The following is a 23,918-nucleotide window of genomic DNA, read 5'->3' as shown; positions in this document are numbered from 1 at the left end:
TGCCACTCTATCACTTGGGCCACAGCTCCACTTCCAGCTTTTTGGTGGGTAAGGAGATAAAAGTCTCTTGGATTTATCTGCCTGAGCTGGCTTCCTACCTGGACCCTCAGATCTCAGCCTTCTAATAGCTAGATTTACAGGTGTGAGCCACCAGCACCCAGCTGTTCCCAGAAATTATATTTGGTATTAACTCCTTACTATCCTTCAATCTTAGCTGCCATTTTATTCTCAGTGACTTTAATGTCTCTCTAGAATTTTCGCTGTAATAGAAATGGAGATTTCTACCCCAGAACTCCTAAGAGTCCACATGGGAAAGCAGCAGGTTTTACTACAAACTCTCCCCTTGGTTCTTTTTAACTCTGAACTTATTTTATCACAAGGAAGATTCATCCGGATCCGAAATCCACAAGAGCTGACTTAGCCCCCTTTCACTCTGGTCCTGCTAACCATACTTCCACATGCTTCCCTTATCACCTCCTACCCTCTGCTTCCAGCCCAGGCTACAGTCCCTACCCTGGGGTTTTCCAGTCCTTTCCTCCAGCAGTTCCCTTACGGGAAAACCTGAACAAAAGCCAGATCCCAGCCTGTGGAGGGCTCTCCCTCCCACCTCACCCCTGCACTCCGGGGGCAGGAAAAATGTGAACATGCTGAACAGGGCCAGAAGTGGGAAGCAACTGGTGTCAGCAAGAGAGGCAATAATGAGCAAGTACTTACTTGGGGTTCAGAGGCTAAATTCATCTTGTATGGGTGACGTTTCCCCTCCTCAGTCACTAGAGGAGACCAGATTTTCTGTTCAGATCTGCAACAGATGAACAAAGCCATTATTTATTTATTGCTTTCTTTCTCTTCTTTCTTTCTTTTGTTAATTCATTCATTCACTCATTCATTTGTTCTTCTTTACAATGCTGAGGATCAAACTCAGGGCCTTGCATCTGTTGCTGCATATGTACTAAAATAAGACTATTGGCCCTCTACATCCACATGTCCTGTACTATCAGATTCAACCAACTATAGGTAGACAATATTTTTATAGAGCTGTATTTGTACTGAATGTCTGACTTTTTCTTGTCATATAACAACTCTTCACACAGCTTTTATATTTTTTGAGGTATTATAGGTAATGGAGAAGATTTAAGCTATACAGGAACAAGTGCACAGAATGTATACCATTAATTATCCCTCTTCATTTAGGGGACCCCCGTGGATGCTAAGGAACAACTGTATATACTAAAAATAATTCAAAAAATGTCCCTCGGCCTGGACTTCTACCTTCTTAACTTGTACCCCATCACCAGCCTATCCACCCCTTTGCTAGTCTGATGGCATCCATTTCTGAGGGCTTGTCAAGCTTCCTACCCCTTCTTCCTCCCTAAGCGTCCCTCTCTACACTCTGGTCAGTTGACAGCAGCCACCACGCCCCTCCATCTTCCTGCTGGTTCCTAATGCTACCCCACCCCTGCCCAGGATGGCAGGACCTTCTCTTCCACCTTAACCCAATGCTCCTCCAGATCATCAATTCATTCATGAATTTTCTGCTTACCAATCTAGTTTTTGTTTTCCTTAGGGTAGGGTTTTCTCCTTTTACAGGTAGAGAATGTTGACATTTACATTTGTATCTGTCAGGACATCTATTACAGTAAAAATTTATTAAATGTACCTGTTCAATTTGGCCATCAGTGAATCAAAACTCAGGGAATCAATAATTCAATGAATGCATGAATGGCTTAATTACAGCTTGAAGGGAAGGACTTGGAGTGGGATAGAAATGGAGATGGGGAGGGATGTAAATATGCTTTTGAGAAGGGAGTGTAACAAAGATGTCCCCCAAAGGAAGGTACAATACTGAACAAAATATTTTATATGTTCTCCTATGCTTGGTCCTCCAGCTAATCCCATGGCACAAGATTAAAAACATGTATGTCACAGATAAAAGAACCGTAGAAGGGAGGTGGAAGTGTGGCTCAAGCAAGAGTGCCGGCCATGAGCAAAAAAGGCAAGCAAGAGAGAGAGGCCCTGAATTCAAGCCCTAGACCCTGTACACGTTCACAATACACACACACACACACACACACACACACACACACACACACACACACGCGTCTATAACCCTAGCCACTCAAGAGGCTGAAGTCTGAGAATCATAGTTCAAAGCCAGTCCACATAGAAAAGCCATGAGACTCATCTCCAATTATCAAAAGCCAGAAGTGGAAGTGTAGCTCACATGGTAGCGCTCAGAGCTTTGAGTGAAAAAGCCAAGTGAGAGTGTTAGTCCTTGAGTTCTAGATTCAGTACAAGTGTGATATACATGGATGGATGGATGGATAAATAAACCCATAGAAGCCATGGTTAGGGAGAAATTAAAGGGCAGGTTCACAGATCAAAAGGAAGAATTTGAACTTGATCCAAGAGGAAATAAGAAGCCATTAAAGGTTGAACCAAATCATTCCTGAAATCTTGCCCTTGGTAGAGTCCCTTCTAAGACTTAATAAAAAGAATAGAAATTCTACCCTAATTCCAATCCCCAGGTGTTCTCCTTGATGATCCATTTACTCTCTGCTCTCCTTTCTCAGGCCTTAGTCACACTCTGGTGGAACCCACTGATGTCTTTGTGTCTGTGACTATAATCTCCTGCACAAAAGGAACAGCCTTCTATGTTGACCCTCCGAGGTACCCCGAAAGAAGTTCTCATTTCCTTATACCTCACAGTATTCTCCTACCTTTACTCCCTGGGAATTTCTATTCATGATGTTGAATTAAATGAAACTCAACTAACTCAGACAAAGAAGCCTACACTATGAGAAACAGTGTACAACTTAGAGGAAAAAAATGAGCAACTGACATTCCAATGATCTAGAGCTTTGGCATAGGCTCAGTATGTGTGGGTGGTATATGTGTACAGAGTTAGGGGGAACCAGGGGTCCTGAGGTGGGGAAGGCAGCCCCTGCCCACAAGCAGCTTCCAGTGGATGAAAAACAAAACATTTCTACCATCTCACCTGGTGACTGTGAGCGTCATGTTGTCTGTGCAGCCCTTGATTTTGTTCTGAGCTTCTAAATGCGTCATCCCGCTGGTATTTTCCCCATCGATGGCTGTGATAATGTCTCCAATACATAAATTCGCTACAGCAGCCTTGCTTCCAGGAGTGACCTGGCAACAAGGAGGAGGGCGGGCCAGTTACTATTTGTCTCCAAACCAATGAATAAGTGGCCAATAGGTCAAGTAGTCACTGATACACATCAACACACTGAAAAAAGGCAAGAGCCCAGAGTAGTAACACAAGCCTGTAATCCCAGCATGCTGGAGGCCAAAGAAGGAAGACCAAAAATTCCTGGCCAGTCTAGACTGCAAGAATGAGCTTTTGTCTCAAAAAGAAAAAGGAAAGAGGGCTAAAACCATAAGTTCTAACAGTCTTGTGAGACTCTATAAAGACTATATTTGATCTTGTTGGAGTCTTACAACTTTGTGAGAAAGGAAAATAAATATCAGTCTTCATTTCAGAGACCAGGAAAGTGAGGCTTACTAAGATTTTTACCCATTCAGGATCACCCAACTAGATACATTACTATTTTGCTAGCCATTCAACTTGTGTACTACAGGCTCAAGCCCTGAACCAGACTCAGGGCTCTGCCCCTGGACCTTGTTACTTCCCTAAAATAAGTCACTAGTTACAGTTTTGTAAACACACACATATACATGTATAAACCGTGTATAGGAACATCCTACTTCTATAAAAAAAATCCTGGTATCTTACAATAGGCACAGATGCAAAATGAAACATTACCCACCAAGTTGCTTATGGCTATCTATTTCAGGAATGTGTTGTTTTGTTACAATGAATTTGAGTTACTTTTCCACTTTAAAAACAAAGCACAAAGAAGATTATTTTTGAGTATGTTGGTAGGAATTTACACAATTCATTCCATCCCACTAAAAGAACCTGCCTAGGATTCCGGTCCTCCCCTCTAAGTATTTGGTTTTCCACAGGTTGATGCTTCTAGATCAGTGATTCCAAACATACAGACAAACCACCAGTGACTGGGGAAGGCCATCAAGTACCACAACTGGTCCTGCTGAGCACTGCATATGGACTGGAGAAATGTATCTCCCACACAGTTGTACAACTAGCTTCAAGTGAACACAGCTGCTGGTATGATAAACGAAACACAAACTCCTCTTGAAACAGTACCACCCTCAGGGTAACTTCACTGTTCAGTATATTCTAAACCAAGGTATACTTTCAAAAAGCTACTATCATCACCCCAAGGCTAGTGTGTAACCTTGTGATATCACAAGACCTTCCTGAGCCAGGCACTAATGGCTCAAGCCTATAATCCTAGCTACACAAGAGGCAGAGATCTGAGGCTCTCAGTCCAAAGCCAGCCTGGGCAAGGAAAGTTTGTGAGACTCTTATTCCAAATAGCCACCAGATATCTTAAGTGGAACACTGTCTCAGAATGGTAGAGTGCTAGCCTTGAACAAAAAAAAAAAAAAATCTCAGGGACAGTGCCCACGCCGAGTTCAAGCCCCAGGATTGACACAAAACAAAAAAGACCCTCCTGGTTGGGAAATCACCCAGAAGCAGGGTAGTTCAAAGGCCCAAGTGCCCACAGGACTCTGCCTTCCCTAGAAGTCCTGTGGTTCCTGGGAGTGGTCCCTTCCCCCAATCAGCACCCTGACTCCAGAAAATGAGTGGGGTCAGTTTGTCCCCGCGGTCCCTTCTGGCTTGAACATGCTATGACTTTATCAGGCAAAACTCGCCCGGAATGTGGCAGGATGTGGAACCAGCACAGAGAGCCTGACCTCCTAACCTTCCTCTCTGGCGTTCCCATCATCTGTCTACCAGAGATCTGGCTCTCGGGAAATGAAGGCCCCAGATCCAAGGTTCTAACCATTCTCTCAAGCAGCCCCAGGGACAAGACATTTCACAGGGCCCTGGCTACGGGCTTCACCTCTGAGTCACTCAGGGCTGGCAGCCATTTTCCGACCCATTGTCCAGGGAAGGCTGAGCTGGTGTTTTCTAAACAAGGCAGGCTCATTTGTTAAATGGCTCCATCTAAGCAGCACTTGATTTGGGATGGGCCATGATTCTCAACTGCAAAGCATCTCCTAAGAGAACAGCTGAAATCCAGGAAGACGATGTTGACAAAACTCACTCCACATGAGCAAGTCTAGACGTGATCTCTTGAGATAGAATCCCAAATCTTTAGCAAGACTCTCAAAGCCAGGGTCTCCTCTTTCATTATTCTGCTTCTCCCCAAAGCTAGAGCTACAGGGGCCACCCCAAATTCTCTTCCACCTCCAGACATTGACACATGATTGTGAACATTTTCAAATCTCTCTCTCTTCGGAAACTAAGCACTGTGTGTGTGTGTGTGTGTGTGTGTGTGTGTGTGTGTGTGTGTGTGCCAGTACTAGGGCTAGAACTTGGGGTCTTGTGCTCCTGCCTGGCTTTTTCGCTCAAGGTTGGAACCCTACCACTCCAGCCAAACCTCCAAGTCTCTCTCTTCTGAGAGCATTTCCTGATCTCCAATCTATCCTATATGCCTTTAAGTAACCTCTTTTCTTCTTCTTGGCACCTGCCACACAATGTTGCTAAATCTATTTGGTAGAGTTGTTTAATGTCATGTTGCCTTGACTACCAGACAGTAATTAAGGTGTGGAGAGCCTTTTTGCTATGGCACCCCCAGGACCTTGGTACATAGTAGGTGCTCAGTAAATATTCACTCAATGACTAATCTATCTAGAGTAGCTAAAGAATGAAATCAAGCTACTCCATTTTATCCTGTAAAATACGTGATGAAAAAACATTTTTTTAAATTTCAAAACAAATCAAGTAATCATTCTCTTAACATCACTATCCTGGAACATGTGCCTTCAGTAAACTCAAATGGGGAGATTGGGAAGATGGAGGGAGGAGATAAAATGGAAGTTTCTCTTTACGTCCCTATGTGCAACTGCTGAAAGGTGGGGACTGGTTTATGGGAGAGGCATGTCTGCTGAGAACATCCCAACAGGCCCTGGACAAGCTGGAACCAGTCCTGCAGTCTGAGCAAGCGAGGCCCAGACATCTATCTGCCTTTCAGTCAGATTGCCTGCCTTTTTGAGTCAAATCTATAGAGCCAAAGAGACATTTTGAGAAATTATAAGACTACATCATCATATGAGTTTCAGAGAGAACCACAGTCTTTTAATAATTCACAAGAGTGAATTATTATTATTATGAAGGAGGGTGTAACAAATATGACAAGAAATGTACTCACTACCTTATTATGTAACTGTACCCTCTCTGTACATCACCTTATCAATAAAATTTAATTTTTAAAAAAAGTGAATTATGCCAGGCATCGGTGGCTTACCCCTGTAATCTGAGATCTGAGGATCACAGTTGGAAGCCACAAGCAGTAAAGTCCCTGAGACTCTTTAATCTACAATTAACTGGCAAAAAACTACAAGTAGCGCTGGGCACTGGTGGCTCATGCCTATAATCCTAGCCACTCAGGAGGCTGAGATCTGAGGATCCTGGTTCAAAGCCAGCCTAGACAGGAAATTCCATGCAACTCTTACCTCTAGTTAACCACCAGAAAACTGGAAGTGGAGCTGTGGCTCAAAGTGGTAGTGTGCTAGTTAGCCTTGAGTGAAAGAGCTCAGGGACAGCACCCAGGCCAAATCAAGCCCCAGAATCAGCATCACCCCCTCAAAAAAAAAAGCTAATTTAAATAAAACTATAGACGATACCATAACAGTCTATTTGAATTCTATCTCCCACTTGAGATAACCATAATGATGAGCTTCCTTAAACATGCTGTAGATAATGTTATGCATGAGAAAACTGTGAGAGAGGCCATTCAAGGTCACACAGCTAACAGGCACATGCCTGAACTCAGCACCAGATCCCCTTGTTCTGAATACTATCCCTCTCCACTTCAACACACAACAGACTCCAAACCCAACTACCAGAGCTGGAGAAAATTCCAGAGTGAAGGAGATGCATCTCTCATGGCCTTCTACACCAACTCCTGCTGCCAGCCCGGTGCCTCCCTGGTAGGGAACAACAGCTGGGCGCTGTGTGGGATCCCAGCAGCCCTGCCCCCATAAGACATGCAAACACAACATAGAACAGAAAGGGAGCCAGGAGCCAGGGCCTCAATGTCAGATGGCTTTTGCTTCTTTCCCCCCCTTCCCCCACTCCCCGGTTGTGGGGCTTGAACTCAAGGCCTGGGCACTATCTTTGAGCTTTCCGGTTTCCTGGTAGTTAATTGGAGATAAGAAGCTCACAGACTTTCCTGCCCTGCCCGGCTTAGAACTGAGATCCTCAGATCTCAGCCCCCTGAGTAGCTAGGATTACAAGTGTGAGGCACTGGCGCCTGGCAGGGTTCCTGTCCTGAATGGTAGACAAGGAAGAATCCTTGCTGCACACCCATTCCGTGTTAATCAACTATACTCATCCTGACGGCCACCAGTAAAGAGGTGTTTATTTTATGTGCAGCACAGTTTAAGTGGTTAGCAGGGGCTAATGCACCACTTCTAGCAGGCAGGTCATGTAATCTGCACCATGGCAGGTGAGGAAAGGCAGGGACAGGGGTGAAGCAGTTTGCCCAAGGTGACTCGGCGGCTGAGTGGCAGGCCACGGCAGGCCCCAGGCCCATTGTTTTGTACTGTCTCAGTTCCTCCCGGCCATCAAATTCCATCTGAACCAGCTCCTGATGGAGTCAGCTTTGACTTCTCAAAAAGAAATCCTTCAAAGAAACGGGCTGGATGGACACCTCCCACCCCCATATCCCCTTACTTATATATTTAGATCACGCAGTTCTTGCCTAAGCCTGTTTGGGCATGGCTTTCTACGGTATTCACTGCTGTCACCCTCACCCTCTGGCCCCGCCTATACCCTCCTGGCAGAGACTGCCTGGGGGACAACCTGTACCCCTGCCCTCCAGGGCCCTGCCACCCCATCTGATGCACGTGGAAGGCTTTTGAAGACTTTGGTTGCAGCTCTAAATGGTGTAAAATAGGACTGTGATGTAGCTCTCTCACTTTTGTTAACGTACATCTTAATAACCAGATATCTAGACGATAAGGTCCTTACCCAGAACTGCATGTGTAATGCCACTAACCACGGCCTTCCCCGCCCGTAACGATAGCACATTTGTATTCACTCCTCCCTGTTCTCCGCTTTCTCCTCCATGTAGCCGTCAGGCACCCTGACATACATTCTAAATACCTAGCCTCTTGATGAAGATGTGGCTTCAGCAGGCAGCTGGCCCGGGGTTCAAGTCCTGCCTTGGTGGCTGGTGACCCATAGGGGTCCCTGGGTGGGATTTTCGCCTCTGTGCACCTCCTTCTTCTTACCCAACAGGAATGAAAATACCAGTCCTGCCACAGGAAGACTGCTGTGATGGCAAGAGACTATTCAGGCAGCGCATGCGCTCGGCGCTCCAGGCATGTGGATACAGGAGCCTCCCAAAGGCAGAGGCACTGGGATGTGCTGTAAAAAAGGATTGTGCCATCTAACAAATTCACTAAACCCCACACACACACTGAGCGGGGGGGGGGGGGGGGTGAGCAACGAAAACAGTTGATAAATGTTGTGCCAGAAGCAACAAGAATTCCTCCTGATGGATTAATCCCGAGATACTCCCTGGTGGAGGTGCTCTTCAAACTGCAAAGCCATAAAGGAGGCAGGAAAGAGCAGCGCAAGTCACGGGAACAGCATGTAGACTGGCAGGGATAAAACACAGGAAGGAAGGGGATGGAACAAGAGCTGTAAACACCGAGCAGGGCATCACAGGCCGGCTCCCTTCCAGCTCAGAAGATCGCACTTAATATGGAAATGAAGGACACCAACAAAGGAATTTCAACATGGCATCTGACATGTCTAGTAAGTGCTAAGAAATAACTATGGAGCCTTCTTATCTTCATCTCATGTCCTACTGACGGAAGACACAGGGTTCCCTTACCTCCCTAGACTCGAGATGGAAAGCTTGAGGTCCATCAAACAAGGTTGGTCCACCATTATGATTGTTTTTGGTGATTTTAATTAATTATGTATCCATAGTTACATTCTGGTAAATTTCACATAAACCCATAGAATTTGATCTTCTTATGAAAAACCCAGCCACTCTGGACTTTGATTCCCCTAAGGCAACAATCAGCACCCACTGAGGAGCCTCTGGCCCCTTTAGATGAGCTCCATGCTTTCCGCTGAGCCACAGGGCCCAATATGCTCCACCCCCTCCAATGCAAAAACCCAGGACCAGGGGCTGGGGATATGGCGTAGTGGCAAGAGTGCTTGCCTCCTATACATGAGGCCCTGGGTTCGATTCCCCAGCACCACATATACAGAAAATGGCCAGAAGTGGCGCTGTGGCTCAAGTGGTAAGAGTGCTAGCCTCGAGCAAGAAGAAGCCAGGGACAGGGCTCAGGCCCTGAGTCCAAGCCCCAGGACTGGCAAAAAAAAAAAAAAAAAAAAAAAAAACCCAGGACCAGGTGGCATTTATCCTCATTCTGCTAGCTACTTTCTTACGACCCCACCCTCTAGTCAAAGTTCATTCACATTGGCTCCCAGTGCCTACAAGCAAATGAGTTTGGGATCGCTGAATCAGTTATAAAGTTACATAAAAGTACACTTTATGGCTAGGATTACCAGATACCTCAGTTTGCCCAGGACAGTAACCTACTTCCCTGACTTAACCATCAAGAGCACCCCATAGGGCCAGATTCAGCGATAGCCTGAGCTATGGAGGGAGAGCTCAGAAAAAGAGGGGGGAAAAAACAACCAGTATTGCAGCTTGAATGATCCTGTCGACCTGTTGATAGAGAGATGGGTTTTTTTTTAAACAAAACAATTGTGACAGAGAAGTAGGACTGCTTTTAGTTTTTCCCCAGGAAAAACACTTTACTGGTGGATGGGACTCCACTAACACTGGAACTGTCATGGTACTCTGGGGCCAGGAATCTATCCATAAACTCAGAGGAGAGCCATGTCATTTGCAAAGACAGGCAATGGTTCCCAAACAAGCTGGTCATTAGATCTTGGGAAGAAGGGAGGGATTAAAAAATGTAGACAGAGTTGTGCCCACACCTGATCTGCTGAGGGTGGAAAAATATATATTATGTCTCTGGTACCAGGGATCAAACCCCAGGGCCTTGTGTAAACTCGAGACACTCTACCACTGAGCTACATCCCCAAGCCCTGATCTGTATTTTACAAAACTTCCCAGAAAAGTCTAAAGCTTTGCAAACATCAAGGAAGTGGTTGGCTTGCCTGTCTCTGAAGCTCTCCCAGAATGAAGTTAAGTAACCAGGCAGACAAAAAAAAAAAAAAAAAAAAACACTAAATATCAGCTCTTCTGGAAAAAGCTTCCAAGGCTTACTTACATTCCTGGACATACCAGTCCCTTAAAGGAAATGTCCATTTGAATAGTACTTCTCTTTTTCACCAAGACAGTAAGGGAAAAGAAAACTACAGTCCCATAGATGTTGTTCAACCTCCCTAAAGTGTTGTGCAAATGGAGCATTGTAAAAGTAACTTCAATCCAGAAGCCTAAATAATTCAACATGGTTCCCATTTTGCCTTGGCCAAAAAACTCCCAGCTAAATGTGGCATACAATTACAGAAACCAACTGATTTCAAGCTCCTGGCACATTTTGCTTTCTTCTTCTATGTTCCAATTTTCTGTTAAATTGGATGTGTGTTTTTGTGTCTTAAAATATTTTAAGCGTGTTCCAGTGTTGTAACTCGCCTGCAATCCATTCTACAAGCAAGTAAGGCCATATAAATAACAACACTCAGAGTTCAGCACTATACAAGAGACAATTGAGATAAGGAAATGGGAAATCTGGCTGAGCGTGATGGGACACACATGTGGTCCCAGATATCTATGCAGGGAGATTACACAGGAGTCCTAGGTAGAGCCCAAGCAAAAGGCACCAGACCCTATCCAAAAAATAACTAAAGCAGAAAGAGCCAGAGGCAGAATTCAAGTGAAAATGCCTGCTAAACAAGTAAATATAAAACTCTGAGTTCAAACCCCAGTAACACACAAAAAAACATTTAGTCTCAACACCATAGACCTTTGAGCAGTCTCTGCTCATCTCATCTAATGGCTGTGGCAAGGTAATTTGGTATGAGTTTGACAGATATTAACTGGAGGACAATGCAGGAACCAGCCTTGTAGGATAGCATTTAGACATGGAACTGCAACTCTCTTCCCAGACTCTGAAGCTATATTACAGCCACAGAAGCTGCAAGAGCTTGTACAGGTTGGCCTGAAAACTATTTTGAAATGTCAAAATGTTCTTACCAGTCAGGTGCTGGTGGTTCATACCTATAATCCTAGCCACTGAGGAGGCTGAGATCTCTGAGGACTGCAGTTCGAAGCCAGCCCAGGAAGAAAAGTCTGTGAGATTCTTATCTCCCATCAACCACCAAAAATCTGCACGTGGAGCTGTGGCTCAAGTGGTAGAGTGCTAGCCTTGAGCACAAAAGCTCAGGGACAGGGCCCCAGAGTTCAAGCCTCAGGATCATTTTCTCAAGGAAATGTGGTGATTATGTAGGGCAGATGCTTGTAGTTGCGTTGTGCCTTAACCCAGTTCCCCTTCAAGCATGGAGCAAAGGCTGTTGTTCGTGTCCAGAGGTGGCAGTTCAGACTTAGTGTTCCCTTAGTCTGAAAGACTAATCAGCATTTCATCATTGGGATGTTCATTTTTAAAAGCTGTAGGTAGCCAAATAGAATCCTCTAACTTCTCAAAAAGCCATCAAAGTTGTTCAAAAGTCTCCAGACAGCCGGTAAGAACTCCACATGCTTTCAAATGGCGCTGACAAACAACTACCCCCAAAGCCTAAGTGTTCATTAAACCTTGGGGATTGAACTTAGGGTCTGGGTGTTGTCCCTGAGGTTTTTGCTCAAGGCTAGTGCTCTACCACTTAAGCCACAGCTCCACTTTTGGCTTTTTTGGTAGTTCAATGGACTTTCCTGCCAGGGCTGCTTTGAATCTGGATCCTTAGACCTCAGCCTCCTGAGTGGCTAGGATTATAGACACGCACCACCAATGCCTAGAACTACTCTACTCTCTTCTTTACAAGGAATTTAAAAACAAAAATTATGTAAATTCAAACAGATTGCCAAACCTGTGAGCTCACTGCCTTCGTGTGTGAAAGCAAAGGATACCAGCCTTCCTCTCTCCCTTGGAGCTATAACAAGGCATGGTCACAACAAAGAGATCCCTTGGTACCTGCCCAGTATTGATCAATACCGCCCCAGCAGTTAGATAATGCTCTTCCTCTTGGACAATGCCCAGGCTACAAGGCCTGAAAGTCATTCTTCTTCCTGCTCTACTCTCAAAAGCAAACCAGCTAGGCCAGCACCCTAGAGACTGGGGAGTGAAAGGGGATGTAGCCAGAGGGCTCAAGAATTCAGTTCCACAGCACCCACCCTCTTGGGTTCACCCTGATCTTCCTAGCCCCTCAGGTTGGCTGAGATGGGTGGGAGCAGCCAGTGCTTCCCAGATCACCAACTTCACAAAATAGTAGAGTTGGACACACAACTCATTAGCATGAAAGCATTTCAGGAAATTGCTGGCTTTTCACAACCTGACAGCTAAATCTTGCTCTTTTGATCTTTAGGACATGATGAAAATCTACAGAGAAGACCTTCTGGTGCCAGAAGACCCATTATGTACCCACCCTCTCAGGGCCCGTGGGTAAAGGGCACTAGCACAGGCTCTCAGCCAAGGGTTCCCCAGGTCTCAAGAGGCACATAAGTTAACTCCTCAATGAAGAGCATCTCTACCTCCACTCCTTCCTGTCCTTTGTCAGTTGCTGGGAGAGAAAAACAGTCAACAAAAATTTGCAATTTTGGCTTGGGTGTGTATTCTCTGAAGGTTTCCACTGAAAGCAACTGGAGGAAACAAGAAATTACATAGGAGGATGAAAGGAAACACTCAAGAAGATTAACTATAAGGTTGGAGCAGAAACTGACAGAAAAACAACTCAGGGAACAGTAATAAATGTGGGGCCAGATCACCAGGGAGCCCCCTAAGCTTGGAACCTTCAATGAGAAAGTAAGTAAAAACTAGCTTACATTCCTTTGAAGTTGGAAATCTGGATTGTGATGTTTCTTACAGTAATGCCAAAGAGCAAAAGAAGCTATTCACACAACACCTGAAAAAAAAGAGTATGTTCTGCATGATTTGTTTAGAAATGAGCAATATACGTGTATGGTGTCTTGGGTGCCTATTTAGGTGGCTACATGATGAAGAAAGTAGGAGTGTGACTGATGACCCTGTCAGGAAAGGCCACATCGCTGAGCCTCTGGGTGCTGCTAATGTCCTCGTTCTGGACCTAGGTGGGTAGTCACTACACAGGGATTCGCCTTACAAACACTGACAGTGGCTTTATATCTTAGGAGTTTTCTGTTTTACAATTTTAAAAAAAATTTTAAAGGAACAATTTCAAGCACAGAATATCATGGGGTTCTATTCAGAAGCTTTAGTTATTGTACAAAATTGGAGCCACTACCAGAATAATTCATGCAAGAGAAAGCAAATATACTTGTTTAAATAAAAGGCACTCCACCTCTCCCTGCCTTGTTTTATGGTTTGCTTTAGTGTGGAGGCTCCCTTACTTATACAAAACCATACTAGCCAATGGTATCTGAGTGTGATAATAATGGTAGCACGCCTTCTAACAGGTGTGTGCAGCTCTCCATCAGTGTCCACACCCCTCCGCATTATTTCTTCTGTGCTGACAGAGCCCTCACAATCCTTAACATGTATCCCTGGATGCTGCTGGCCTTGCTTCGGAGATCCAAAAGGTAGCTTTGCACAAGACAAGGCCCACTCGCTCACTCACCCCAGGTACACCTGGATTGAGTAAGAACTCAACTGTCCAGGCCCAGATCTTTGACCACACTGTCCCTTTAGAACAATGGTTTTTCCATTCCCAAGAGGTTATCAGGCCCCTAGCTTGTTTCTGTGGGTTTTTTTTTTCTCATGTGGAAATAAAGAGATGAAGAGACCAATTACCAGCAGCTTAAGGTCACCTTCTGAGTCACTTTCACTTTTCAACTGAAGCACCTGCCATTTGTTAGCAACTAACTGCCCTGCTCAAACTTCGAGCACCCTGACAATGGAGCTCTATCTTCTTGTTTCTGAAGAGTACACACAGACATATGGTATGTGCTCATTAAACCTGTGCATGAATAAATAAATTAATCAATACATGAAGGAACAAGCCAGGTATCAGGGGATCATGCTTGTCATCTCAGGGAGCTGAGTTCTGGAGGATCAAGGTATAGGTATAGGTACTGTGTATTTTCCACCACACACACCCCATCATTCCTGCACGGGGCCACTTTGGACTAAGAGGTGTGTGTTGTTTTGTTTTACAGTGATAGGACTCAAATCCAGGGCCTCTCACATCCCCAGCCCACATTTAAGACTTAAAAGCAGCTAAAATGGCTGGCCAGTATAACAGATTTTCAAAAGATCCTCCCCTACTTAAAAAAAAAAAAAAAGCTTCACGCCATATATAATGTCAGAAGTAGAGAGGGCTGACAGGTTAATTATAGACACAAAGAGCAGGGACAAATGGACTATGAGGTAAGCAAGTCAAAATGTGCAGAGGCCATGCCCTCCCAGGTCAAGCATTTCTTAATCAGTGGGCAAGGATACACTGGGCACAGCCAGGTTCAGCTCTGTGCCAAGATTGGGCAGAGGTCCAGAGCCACCAGTAAGGCACAGTTCCTGTGCTGGACTATGGGAAGGCAGTTGTATACCTCTGGAAACAATCTAGAAGTCTCTGTGGGGCGAGGTAGAAGACAAGGCCTTAAAAGCGGGCCACCAGCTCTCCTTTTAGGGTGGGAAGGTGGGCGAACTTCTCAGTAGGCCAGGAAAAAAACGAAGAGGAAACCTTGCAAGGGCCGCAGAACACCTAAAGATCCACTGTGACCTCTCTCCATCCAACCCACTGAGAGGAAAGGTTTAGAAGATTGGTGATAAGGGGCTGGGAATGTGGCCTAGTGGTAGAGTGCTTGCCTAGCATGCATGCATAAAGTTCTGGGCTCGATTCCTCAGCACCACATATATAGAAAACGGCCAGAAGTGGCGCTGTGGCTGAAGTGGTAGAGTGCTAGCCTTGAGCAAAAAGAAGGCCAGGGACAGTGCTCAGGCCCTGAGCCCAAGTCCCAGGACTGACAAAAAATAAAATAAAAAAGATTGGTGATAAGTTTTAAGGTCAGCTTGAGCAGGCCAGAAGGGCCCAGGGAAGGAAAGTGCTCCCTCTGGGTGAGGCAGAGGCAGAGCCAGCGGCAGTGCTCTCCGTGCAGTGCTCTCCGTGCTCCCTTTTTACTTAATCAGAAGACGTTTACAGTCAGCTTTTGAAGTTACATCAACTTTGCGTTCAGCCTCAAATCCAGGCTTCCGATCCATCGCTGAGTGTGAGGGCTATGGGGCCGGTAGAACCGGGCGGCGGCGGGGGAGGGGGTGGGGGGCATCCAAAGATGAGGCGCCTCTCCCAAGTTTTTCAGGGACCCCCTTCCCCCAGTATCCATCCACTCATCCCCGGAGGGAGAACGGGTCAAGTGGAGCACAATCTGATGGCATGATCACCTGCGGCTGGAGGAGACACAAAACTAACTGGGTTTCATTCGGGTTTGTTTCTTTCCACCCCGCCGCCGCGTCCCCTCGGACCGGCCTCGGCGAGAGGTGACACTCGGCCACCGATCGAATCCAAGCAGTGGAAAACTTGTTTCGACCCGCACCCTTCCAGGACTCGCCGGCTTCTTTCCATCTGCTTTCCCCAACCGCCCAGCGGCCGGGACGAACTCGGAGCCGACGCCGCCCTCCCGGCGCGCGAGTCTGCCGAGACCCTCGTTCCCAAGCGGGTGGACAAAGCGCGTCCACTGCGGCGCGGCGCTTCCCGGGCGAAGGGAGACAACCTGCGCCGCCCGCCGCCCGCCCCCCGCACCGGAGCGCTTCACGGCCGGCCGGCGGCGTCAGGGACCCGGCGGCGGAGGGCGCGGAGCGCACCGCGCACCTGGGCGCGCCCCGCCGCCGCCCCCCGCTCCGTCCCGTCCGCGCCGGCGGGGCCCTCGCCTCGCCAGATCTCCTGACCCGCTCCCCCGCCTGGTCCCCCAGGCCGTCCCCTCGTTCCCCTCAGAACGGCCCGCGCCTCCGCCCCGCCGGGAGCGCCCGGCTCCCACGGGCGTCCCAGGCGGCTCTTACCCGGGAAATGGCGAGGGGCTGCTCGAAGTCCTTGCCGCCCACGAGGCGGAAGCCCCAGGGTCCCGGGCCCTGGAGAACGATCTGCTGGGTGGTCATGGCGTGGAGGGAACGCGACGCGACGGGGACGGACGGACCAGACGCGGCTGAGGGCGAGGGGCGAGCGGAGCAGCTGTCGGAGAAAGAGCGCGCGGCGCGGGGCTGGAGCCTGGGGCGGGCCGGGGAGAGGGGGGCGGAGGAGGGCGAGGGGCGGGGCGGCTCCGCCCAGGCCCCGTCGTCGCCGCGCCCGAGCAGCTCCGCGGGGCCCGCGGCGGCTCCACGCCCTGCGCGCGGGCCGCGACCGGCCAGGGAGTGCCGCCCGGAGAGCCCAAATGAGGTCCGCCGCCGAGGGCGCGGGCGCCCCGCAGCCCCGCCCCGGCCCCGCCCCCCGCCGCGCCCAGCCCCGCGATGCTCGGTGAGTGGGGCACTGGTCTCTGCAAATTGTTGAAAACGGTTGTGCAAAGTCAACGCTCTGGGTCAGCTTCATTTTCACTTTTGCTTTTCGGAAACCACTAAGATGTTTAAGAGGCTTTCAAATGAGCTCATTCCCAGCTAAGGGGAAGCTAGGGCGCACAGTCCCATTGTGCAGATGAAGTAACTGGAGTCTGCAGGCGATTAGGAGGCTGGCCTGGGGCTACCCAGCTGATCTGGGTTGTAGTTGACCACTTCCGGGGCTCCCTGGGTTGATAGGTCACCCAAGAACTGTTTTTCTTAATGCTAATGAGACGATCCCTCGTGGTTATAATTGGTATTTCCAGAAACCTTTCTTCCAAGCTGAACTTGATGTAGGTTGTCTGGCCTTCCGTCTTCAAATCTGGCAAAGTGACTGGGAAGGGATTGACTGGGCAGCCTTCCAGGAGGCCCTGCCACCTTCCCCTGAAGAGCTTCCACACCTGGACAGTACTCTGTCCACTGCGCCCCCATGTCACCCAGAGAAAAAACAACCCAAGTCCTATGGGGCCATCCCCAGGAGGGACCCATCTTCCTGGTCTCCCCTGAGCTCCTCGCTTCTGACACACTGAAAAATTCTTCCAGATAATCCCCAGGACTCCTTTCCTTTTTGCTCAAAGGTCACCTGCTCAATGAGTTCATCGCTGAGGACCACTGAAAACATTCTCTCTAGAATGCCTGGTTGCTTTCCTCTGGCTTTTCTTCTTGGAATTACTCAGTTTGATGTATTGTACTTAATCATTTGTTCCATTCCTAACCCTAAGTGTCTATCTGTCTTGTCCACCACTACCCAGGGCTTAGAATAGCACCTGGCCCATGGTGCTTAATGCATGGAATGCGCTGGCCGTCCTCAGGACCACTTGCCCCTCCGGGCCTGGTAATTTTCCTAGCACCCATGCATTCTGGCATCTGGGCACATCCCCAAAGACTGTGTTAAATGCATAGCTCTGTCTCCCTGAAGCCCTACCCTGCCTTCTTAGGAGCCCTGTGCACAGACGTACACTTGAAAAGATCATCCTACTTGTCCAGTTGTGTCACAGCACACATACCTATGTTTGGGAAATAGTTACTTGCTTCTTGGAAATCAGCCTCATACATCCTAATGTTCTTCTTGAATCTGAGGGGGAAATGGATGGAATTATACCTGATAACCCCATACCTGTTTTTTTTTCTTTTATTAACCTTTTTTCTGAACTGGTTTAGATATGTAAGTCACATTTTGGCAAGTATGAAATCTTCAGCAATAAGGGAAAAGTGATGCTATTACACAAAATAATATATGGGCATAGTAATTTCACAAATGTGAAAGAGTCACGTGACCCATTTAATGTAGAAATCCATGAATGAGCAGTTATGTAGACAAGTAGATCTTAATTTGACATGTGATAGAAACTAGCAACCAAAATCACTAGCAATGCAATGATTTCAAAAGAACATTTAGATCCTGGAGTAGAAAATAAAAACAATATTACAAGATGGGCATGAAGCCAACACTAGGGATTTTTTTTAAACAGTGGAACACTGTTTCAGGTTGAGAACAACATGTAGAGTAGGAGAATCTTAAGTGAGAAAATATGATAGTCACCCAAGCTCGTTAAGACTAATGCAGATTGCTTCAGTCTTCCCAAGACCAGCAGGGAAGCAGAAGGAGAAGCAAAGCAATAAGAAAAACAGTATGAAATAAAGAAAAACTCAACTGTAAACTTTAAAGATGAGCAATGATAAGTATACTTTAAGGTCACTATGTTCTGGTCCCCTCCTGCTGAGAAATCTTCAACTACTTGTCCTATGCTGTTATTGAGAAAGTTTATATTCCTTGACAATATAAGAACCATGAGCAAAACCATGTGAAAAAAAAGTACAAGAAAGAGTAATGTTGGATGCACTGGCCTAACATACTGCTTTTAGTTATCTAACAAAATCACTTATAAGTTTTAATAGAGAAGACAGTAGATGAGAAAATAGGTGAGGCTGGGTTGGTTTTCATAAATGGGTCCAACAAGAATCCTCAGAGAGAGCTGGGAATGTGGCTTAGCGGTAGAGTGCTTGCCTTGCATGCATGAAGCCCTGGATTCGATTCCTCAGCACCACATAAACAGAAAAAGCCGAAAGTTGGCACTATGACTCAAGTGGTAGAGTGCTAGCCTTGAGCAAAAAGGCCCTGAGTCCAAGCCCCAGAACTGGCTAAAGAAATAAATAAAACAAAAGAATCCTCGGGCTGGGGATATAGCCTAGTGGCAAGAGTGCCTGCCTCGGATACACGAGGCCCTAGGTTCGATTCCCCAGCACCACATATACAGAAAATGGCCAGAAGCAGCGCTGTGGCTCAAGTGGCAGAGTGCTAGCCTTGAGCGGGAAGAAGCCAGGGACAGTGCTCAGGCCCTGAGTCCAAGGCCCAGGACTGGCCAAAACAAAACAAAACAAAAGAATCCTCAAAGATACCTAATTAATGATAGAGAATAAGACAGACCCTTTGATACTTTCCTAAAAAATAAAAAAATTGAAAATTTACACAAAGCCAAAAGAGATAAACCAATTTTTTTCTATAAGACTAAGCTCATTTTAGGATTGATTCCCCTGCCTGTTTTCTTTTTCTTTGTCACCCAGGCTGGCCGGAACCTCTACATTCAAGCAGTCTTACTGTCTTAAGCTTTTTGAGTAGCTGATACTAGTGGCAGCTAAGCTACTTGTTTTAGTGACATAAAAAATAAAGGCTGTTTAAGGTTTGTTGATTAGAAAGCAAATTAGTGGGCTCTGGGTTTTGCGTCCAGAAAGCCTTAGGTTTGATCCCAGCACCAAAACCCAAAGTACAAAAAAGAAAAAGAAAATACATTAGTGTCTTCCATGCACAGAATGTGAGGGAATCAGCCGTTGTTACATATGTAGTATTGTAGGGAGTAGAGCTGACTCCATCTTGATTAGGGAAACATGGTAGCAATTGTTAAAACGAAGTTAAATATTAGGTCAACCTGACCCCAAAATTCTGCTTCTGTAAATGGCTTGCTTAACTCATTTGTTGCTTGCTCTACCCCTACGTCAACCCCCTACATCTGTGCTACGCTTTTACCTTTATAAACCCGGCTAGAGGACTGTTGGGGATCACAGTGTCAGTGCCCGAGTCTGCACTGTGTCCCTGGCCGGTCAGTTCACTTTTTACTTTCCCAATAAATCCATCTTTGCTTGAGACTGTCTTTGTGTGATTGTCTCTGTAGGGATGTGGGTTTGAATTCCACTTGGGGTACCTCCCCCAGACCCCACAATAGTAGCTGTCTTGAATGTTCTGTGTCCTAGTAGGAGAGGAAAGGCCACAGGCAGGGACGCCTTTCTGTGGTGCCAGGAGCCCTGCTGGTGTGGTCAGCAGGTGGCATACGTGTTGACAAGGTAGTCTACACCATAGAACAGTGTTCTACATGGACACAGGGCACTAGTGCATTCACAAAGTGCCTGTCAGGGCTGAGTCTTTCCCCTGCTTTCCTGTTAAATGTTCTCAGATGTAGTCTGGCTCTCTATAACAAACCCTATGACCCAGACAACCCCTCTCCGGGCACTGATTCCAAGGACATCATTTAAAAGAAGAAAAAGGAAAACAAAAAAAAGCTATATGTACACAGATATTTATAGCTGCATTATTTATCATAACGAAAATACTGAAATCACCCAGCAACAGAAAAGTGGCTAAATATGGTATGGCTGTATGAAGCAATCGTATGCAGCAGGAAAATAAAAATGAAAACTACAAAAACAATGAGGCAACTGGGGGAAATATTTCCAAAACAAGTAAGAAGAAGACCAGGGTGGAGCATTTGTCTAGTGTATGCTGAGTTTGAGCCTTAGCAAGAGAGAAAGAGAGGGAGGGAGGGAGGGAGGGAAGGAGAGGGAGAAGGAGAAAGAGAGGGAAAGAAAGATTACAATATGTGAAAAAGGTGGAATAAAATTACTTGTACGCCTTGTTTTATGAAAGTATCTAATGACTGACTTAAAAATAGGAAGAAGTACAAAAACTAACTTTGCATTTGGAGATTGTTTTGAGGCAAATTTTTAAAGACAATTTCCTCTAATGACAATAGAAAGTTTTCAGAATCAAAATCACCAGATGATCTCCGCTTCTAAAGATGGAGAATGAATGTGAGTCTTCTGTCAGGATGGGGACTGACCTATCTCATCACCCCTTTCCTCCCCAGACAGCTAACTCTGAGCTGGGCACACAGCACATGCTCAGAAAACACCAACCGACTGCCAGCTCTCACCCTACAACACAAGCAGTGTTCCCTCAAAAGCCACTCTCTTTTAGCCACACTTTCCAGTTCCCTCAGGCCCTTGATTCCTGCCCAGGGCTAGTAGAATGGCCTTAAGCAACCTCAGAACTTGTTTGCCTTGTTATTGTTAATGCATTCCCTTAAGTTTGTTGACCTACACATCCTCATCAACCATCTGGGTACTTGGGAGAAAGCAGGATACACAAGAAATGGAAGCAGCAAGGGGCAGGGAAAGGCCAGAGGATCCGTGTTCCAGGAAGCTAGGAAGGTCAGTGGATTCTCCACCACCCACCCCCCCCCCCCCCCCCCGCCCCAACTTTTACAAGGCTAACTGGATAAGAAACAGCTGCGTGGCCCCCCGCAGAGCTGGCCACGCCCACACCCACGGTGCCAGGGCCTGGGAGGTCCAGAGCCACTGGGTGGAGGCTGTTCCCTGAAATGACAACCCCACTTCTTTCTTTCTCTTTTAATTTTTTTTAAATTATCACTAAGTTGTGCAAAGGGGTTTCCATTCTATCTGTCCGTTTGGTACAAGGCTTTCTTGATCAGTGTCACTCCTTACATCCTTCTCCCCATGTTTCCCAGCGGCCTCATCTCTGCAATACAGTGTAAGATTGGGATAAACTCATACATCCTAGGACCGATCTTGGGCTTGACCTAGGGGAAGAGTTCACCGTTTGTGAACCACCAGGGCTGGCTATAGAGCCCCATTCCTGGGATGGCTACCTGGTGCCCTCCTGTGGGGCTGCGTGTGACCCCCTCCTGGGACCAGGAGCCCTCCTAATAAGGCTCTGTGCTGGGCTACTGGAAGCTGATGGAAGTGAATCACCCAGCGCCTCCCTTGTCCCCAAAGAATCCATGCAGGTACCTGCCGTGGCTCCTGGCCAAAGCAAGTGGCAAGGATTTGCTTTCCCTTTCTCCGTAAAAAGAAACTCTGACACCCTGCTCCCCCAACACCAAAACAAGCAACAGGTCTTTGCCCTCCGGTTCCTGCTTCCAGGTCTGTTTGTCCTTTGCCCACAGGGAAGGGAGAGGTGCCCCTGGCACTGCAGATTCTTTCCCCCTCTTTCGCTGCTCTCAAGATTTCTCAAGGGGAAATCTTGAAGTGGCCTCTTGGGATTGGGTGCCTCTCAGATTTCGGTTGCAAGGAGCATGCTCAGTGGCACTTCTGGCCTTCACAGCACCTGCCAGGCGCAGCGCTGTGGTCTCCTCCCGGCTGGTGACAGTGTGGTCAGAGGCCAGCTCTGAGCCTAGTGGGGGAATTGAGGAGCCAGCTCCAGGCCCATGGTGCCCACCTGTCTCTCGGATCCCCTTTATTCAAGTTGAACATGTGGTGCCAGTGTTTTCAAAAGCAGAAAAGGGCCTGGGCAATACTCCTTGATTATTCCTGATTATCAAAAGAGAAGAAATTGATTAATCAGTGTCTGTGAGTTCAAGTATGGCCTATGTACTTTACATCGGTGAATGTATTTCCTGAGGCTAGAAACCAAAAGCAGAAAAGGGCCTGGGCAATACTCCTTGATTATTCCTGATTATCAAAAGAGAAGAAATTGATTAATCAGTGTCTGTGAGTTCAAGTATGGCCTATGTACTTTACATCGGTGAATGTATTTCCTGAGGCTAGAAACCTGCGAATGGAAAGGAAGGGAGAGAAGCTATAAGATCTGGGGGACAGGGAAAGGAAGCTTATTTAGAATCCTAGATCCCAGAAAACCTTTGGTGCCTACAACTTACAGAGGCCCAAAGGAGCAGAACTCCCTACTCCTCTGGCAGGGACACCCATAGCCCAAATGTCAGGAATACTGCTAGACAGGGTCCTCTGGGGGCCCTTTGGACTGTTGTTGTTGGGAGAGGCAGAATTTAAGGTAAGCTTTAAAAATGTGGGCAAGAGGCTGGGGATATGGCCTAGTGGCAAGAGTGCCTGCTTCATATACATGAGGCCCTGGGTTCGATTCCCCAGCACCACATATACAGAAAATGGCCACAAATCGCACTGTGGCTCAAGTGGCAGAGTGCTAGCCTTGAGCAAAAAGAAGCCAGGGACAGTGCTCAGGCCCTGAGTCCAAGCCCCAGGACTGGCCAAAAAAAAAGAAATAAAAGTATGGGCAAGAGGCAGGCACTGATGGCTCACACCTATAATCCTAGCTACTCTGGAGGCTGAGATGTGAGGATTGTGGTTCAAAGCCAGCCCAGGCAGGAAAGTCTGTGAGACCTATATCTCCAATTAATCCCCGAAAAAGCCAGATGTGGAGCTGTGGTTGAAGTGGTAGAGCACTAGCCTTGAGCAAAAGGAGCTCAGGGACAGCACTTAGGCCCAGAGTTCCAATCCCAGGACCTGCAAAAAAAAAAAAAAAAGGTATGGGCAATAAAGGTATGAAAAGGCCATTCAGAGTAACAGAAACAAATGAACAAAGTAGTAAAAGGGATGGAAGACAGTCTAGTAGAATATCATACTGGGTAACACACAGCTGGAAATTTTCATGAAGCGTAGTGTGCATAGACTTCCTTTAGTCCCATCTCATTCTACCCACCCGGGCTCTTTCTGTGGCTCCATCCTCCCCGGCCAAATCCATTTCCTCTCAGTGTTGGCCTGTGCTGCTGGCCTGTGCTGGCCATAGCTGATACTGAAGCTGACTATTTATAGCATTTGAGGATAGATAGAGTGGCAGAACCAGTTTTCATGACGCCAGGGTTCTGAGAGGGCGGCTTCCTCTCTGCTGGGCTCCTCCCCCATCTTCTGTCCATCTCTCTTCCTATGACTTCCATAACTCTGCTTCTCTGTGTTATCTCTTGGGTAGCATCAATATGGATGCCAGTGGAAACAGGGCCAGAGGCCTTCTAGCAGTGACAATGCTGACTCCAGTACTAGACCATCCAGGCTGGAGAGAGAGACCAACCATCACCACAGGTCATGTGGGCCTGAGGTCCTCTTCTCCCACCCCCAGGCCTAGCTAC

General features: G+C 47.1%; 1 protein-coding gene across 1 annotated transcript in view; it reads right to left on the bottom strand.

Annotated features, from left to right (window-relative positions):
• The window catches only part of Pdlim1 (PDZ and LIM domain 1), a 38,562-nt gene extending 22,122 nt beyond the window's left edge, over positions 1–16,440 (bottom strand). The window contains exons 1-3 of the mRNA XM_048338612.1: positions 16,222–16,440; positions 2,996–3,147; positions 715–799 (exon numbers count right to left, since the gene is read on the bottom strand). Of these exons, the coding sequence (XP_048194569.1) occupies positions 715–799; positions 2,996–3,147; positions 16,222–16,317 (333 nt within the window). The 5' untranslated portion in view covers positions 16,318–16,440. The remainder of the gene's footprint in view (positions 1–714; positions 800–2,995; positions 3,148–16,221) is intronic.
• Positions 16,441–23,918: the final 7,478 nt, after the last annotated feature.

Source organism: Perognathus longimembris, chromosome 2 (genome assembly GCF_023159225.1).
Source record: "Perognathus longimembris pacificus isolate PPM17 chromosome 2, ASM2315922v1, whole genome shotgun sequence".
Lineage (NCBI taxonomy): Eukaryota > Metazoa > Chordata > Mammalia > Rodentia > Heteromyidae > Perognathus > Perognathus longimembris.
The sequence above is the reverse complement of the archived record's forward strand: the minus strand, read 5'-3'. Positions and strand labels throughout refer to the sequence as shown.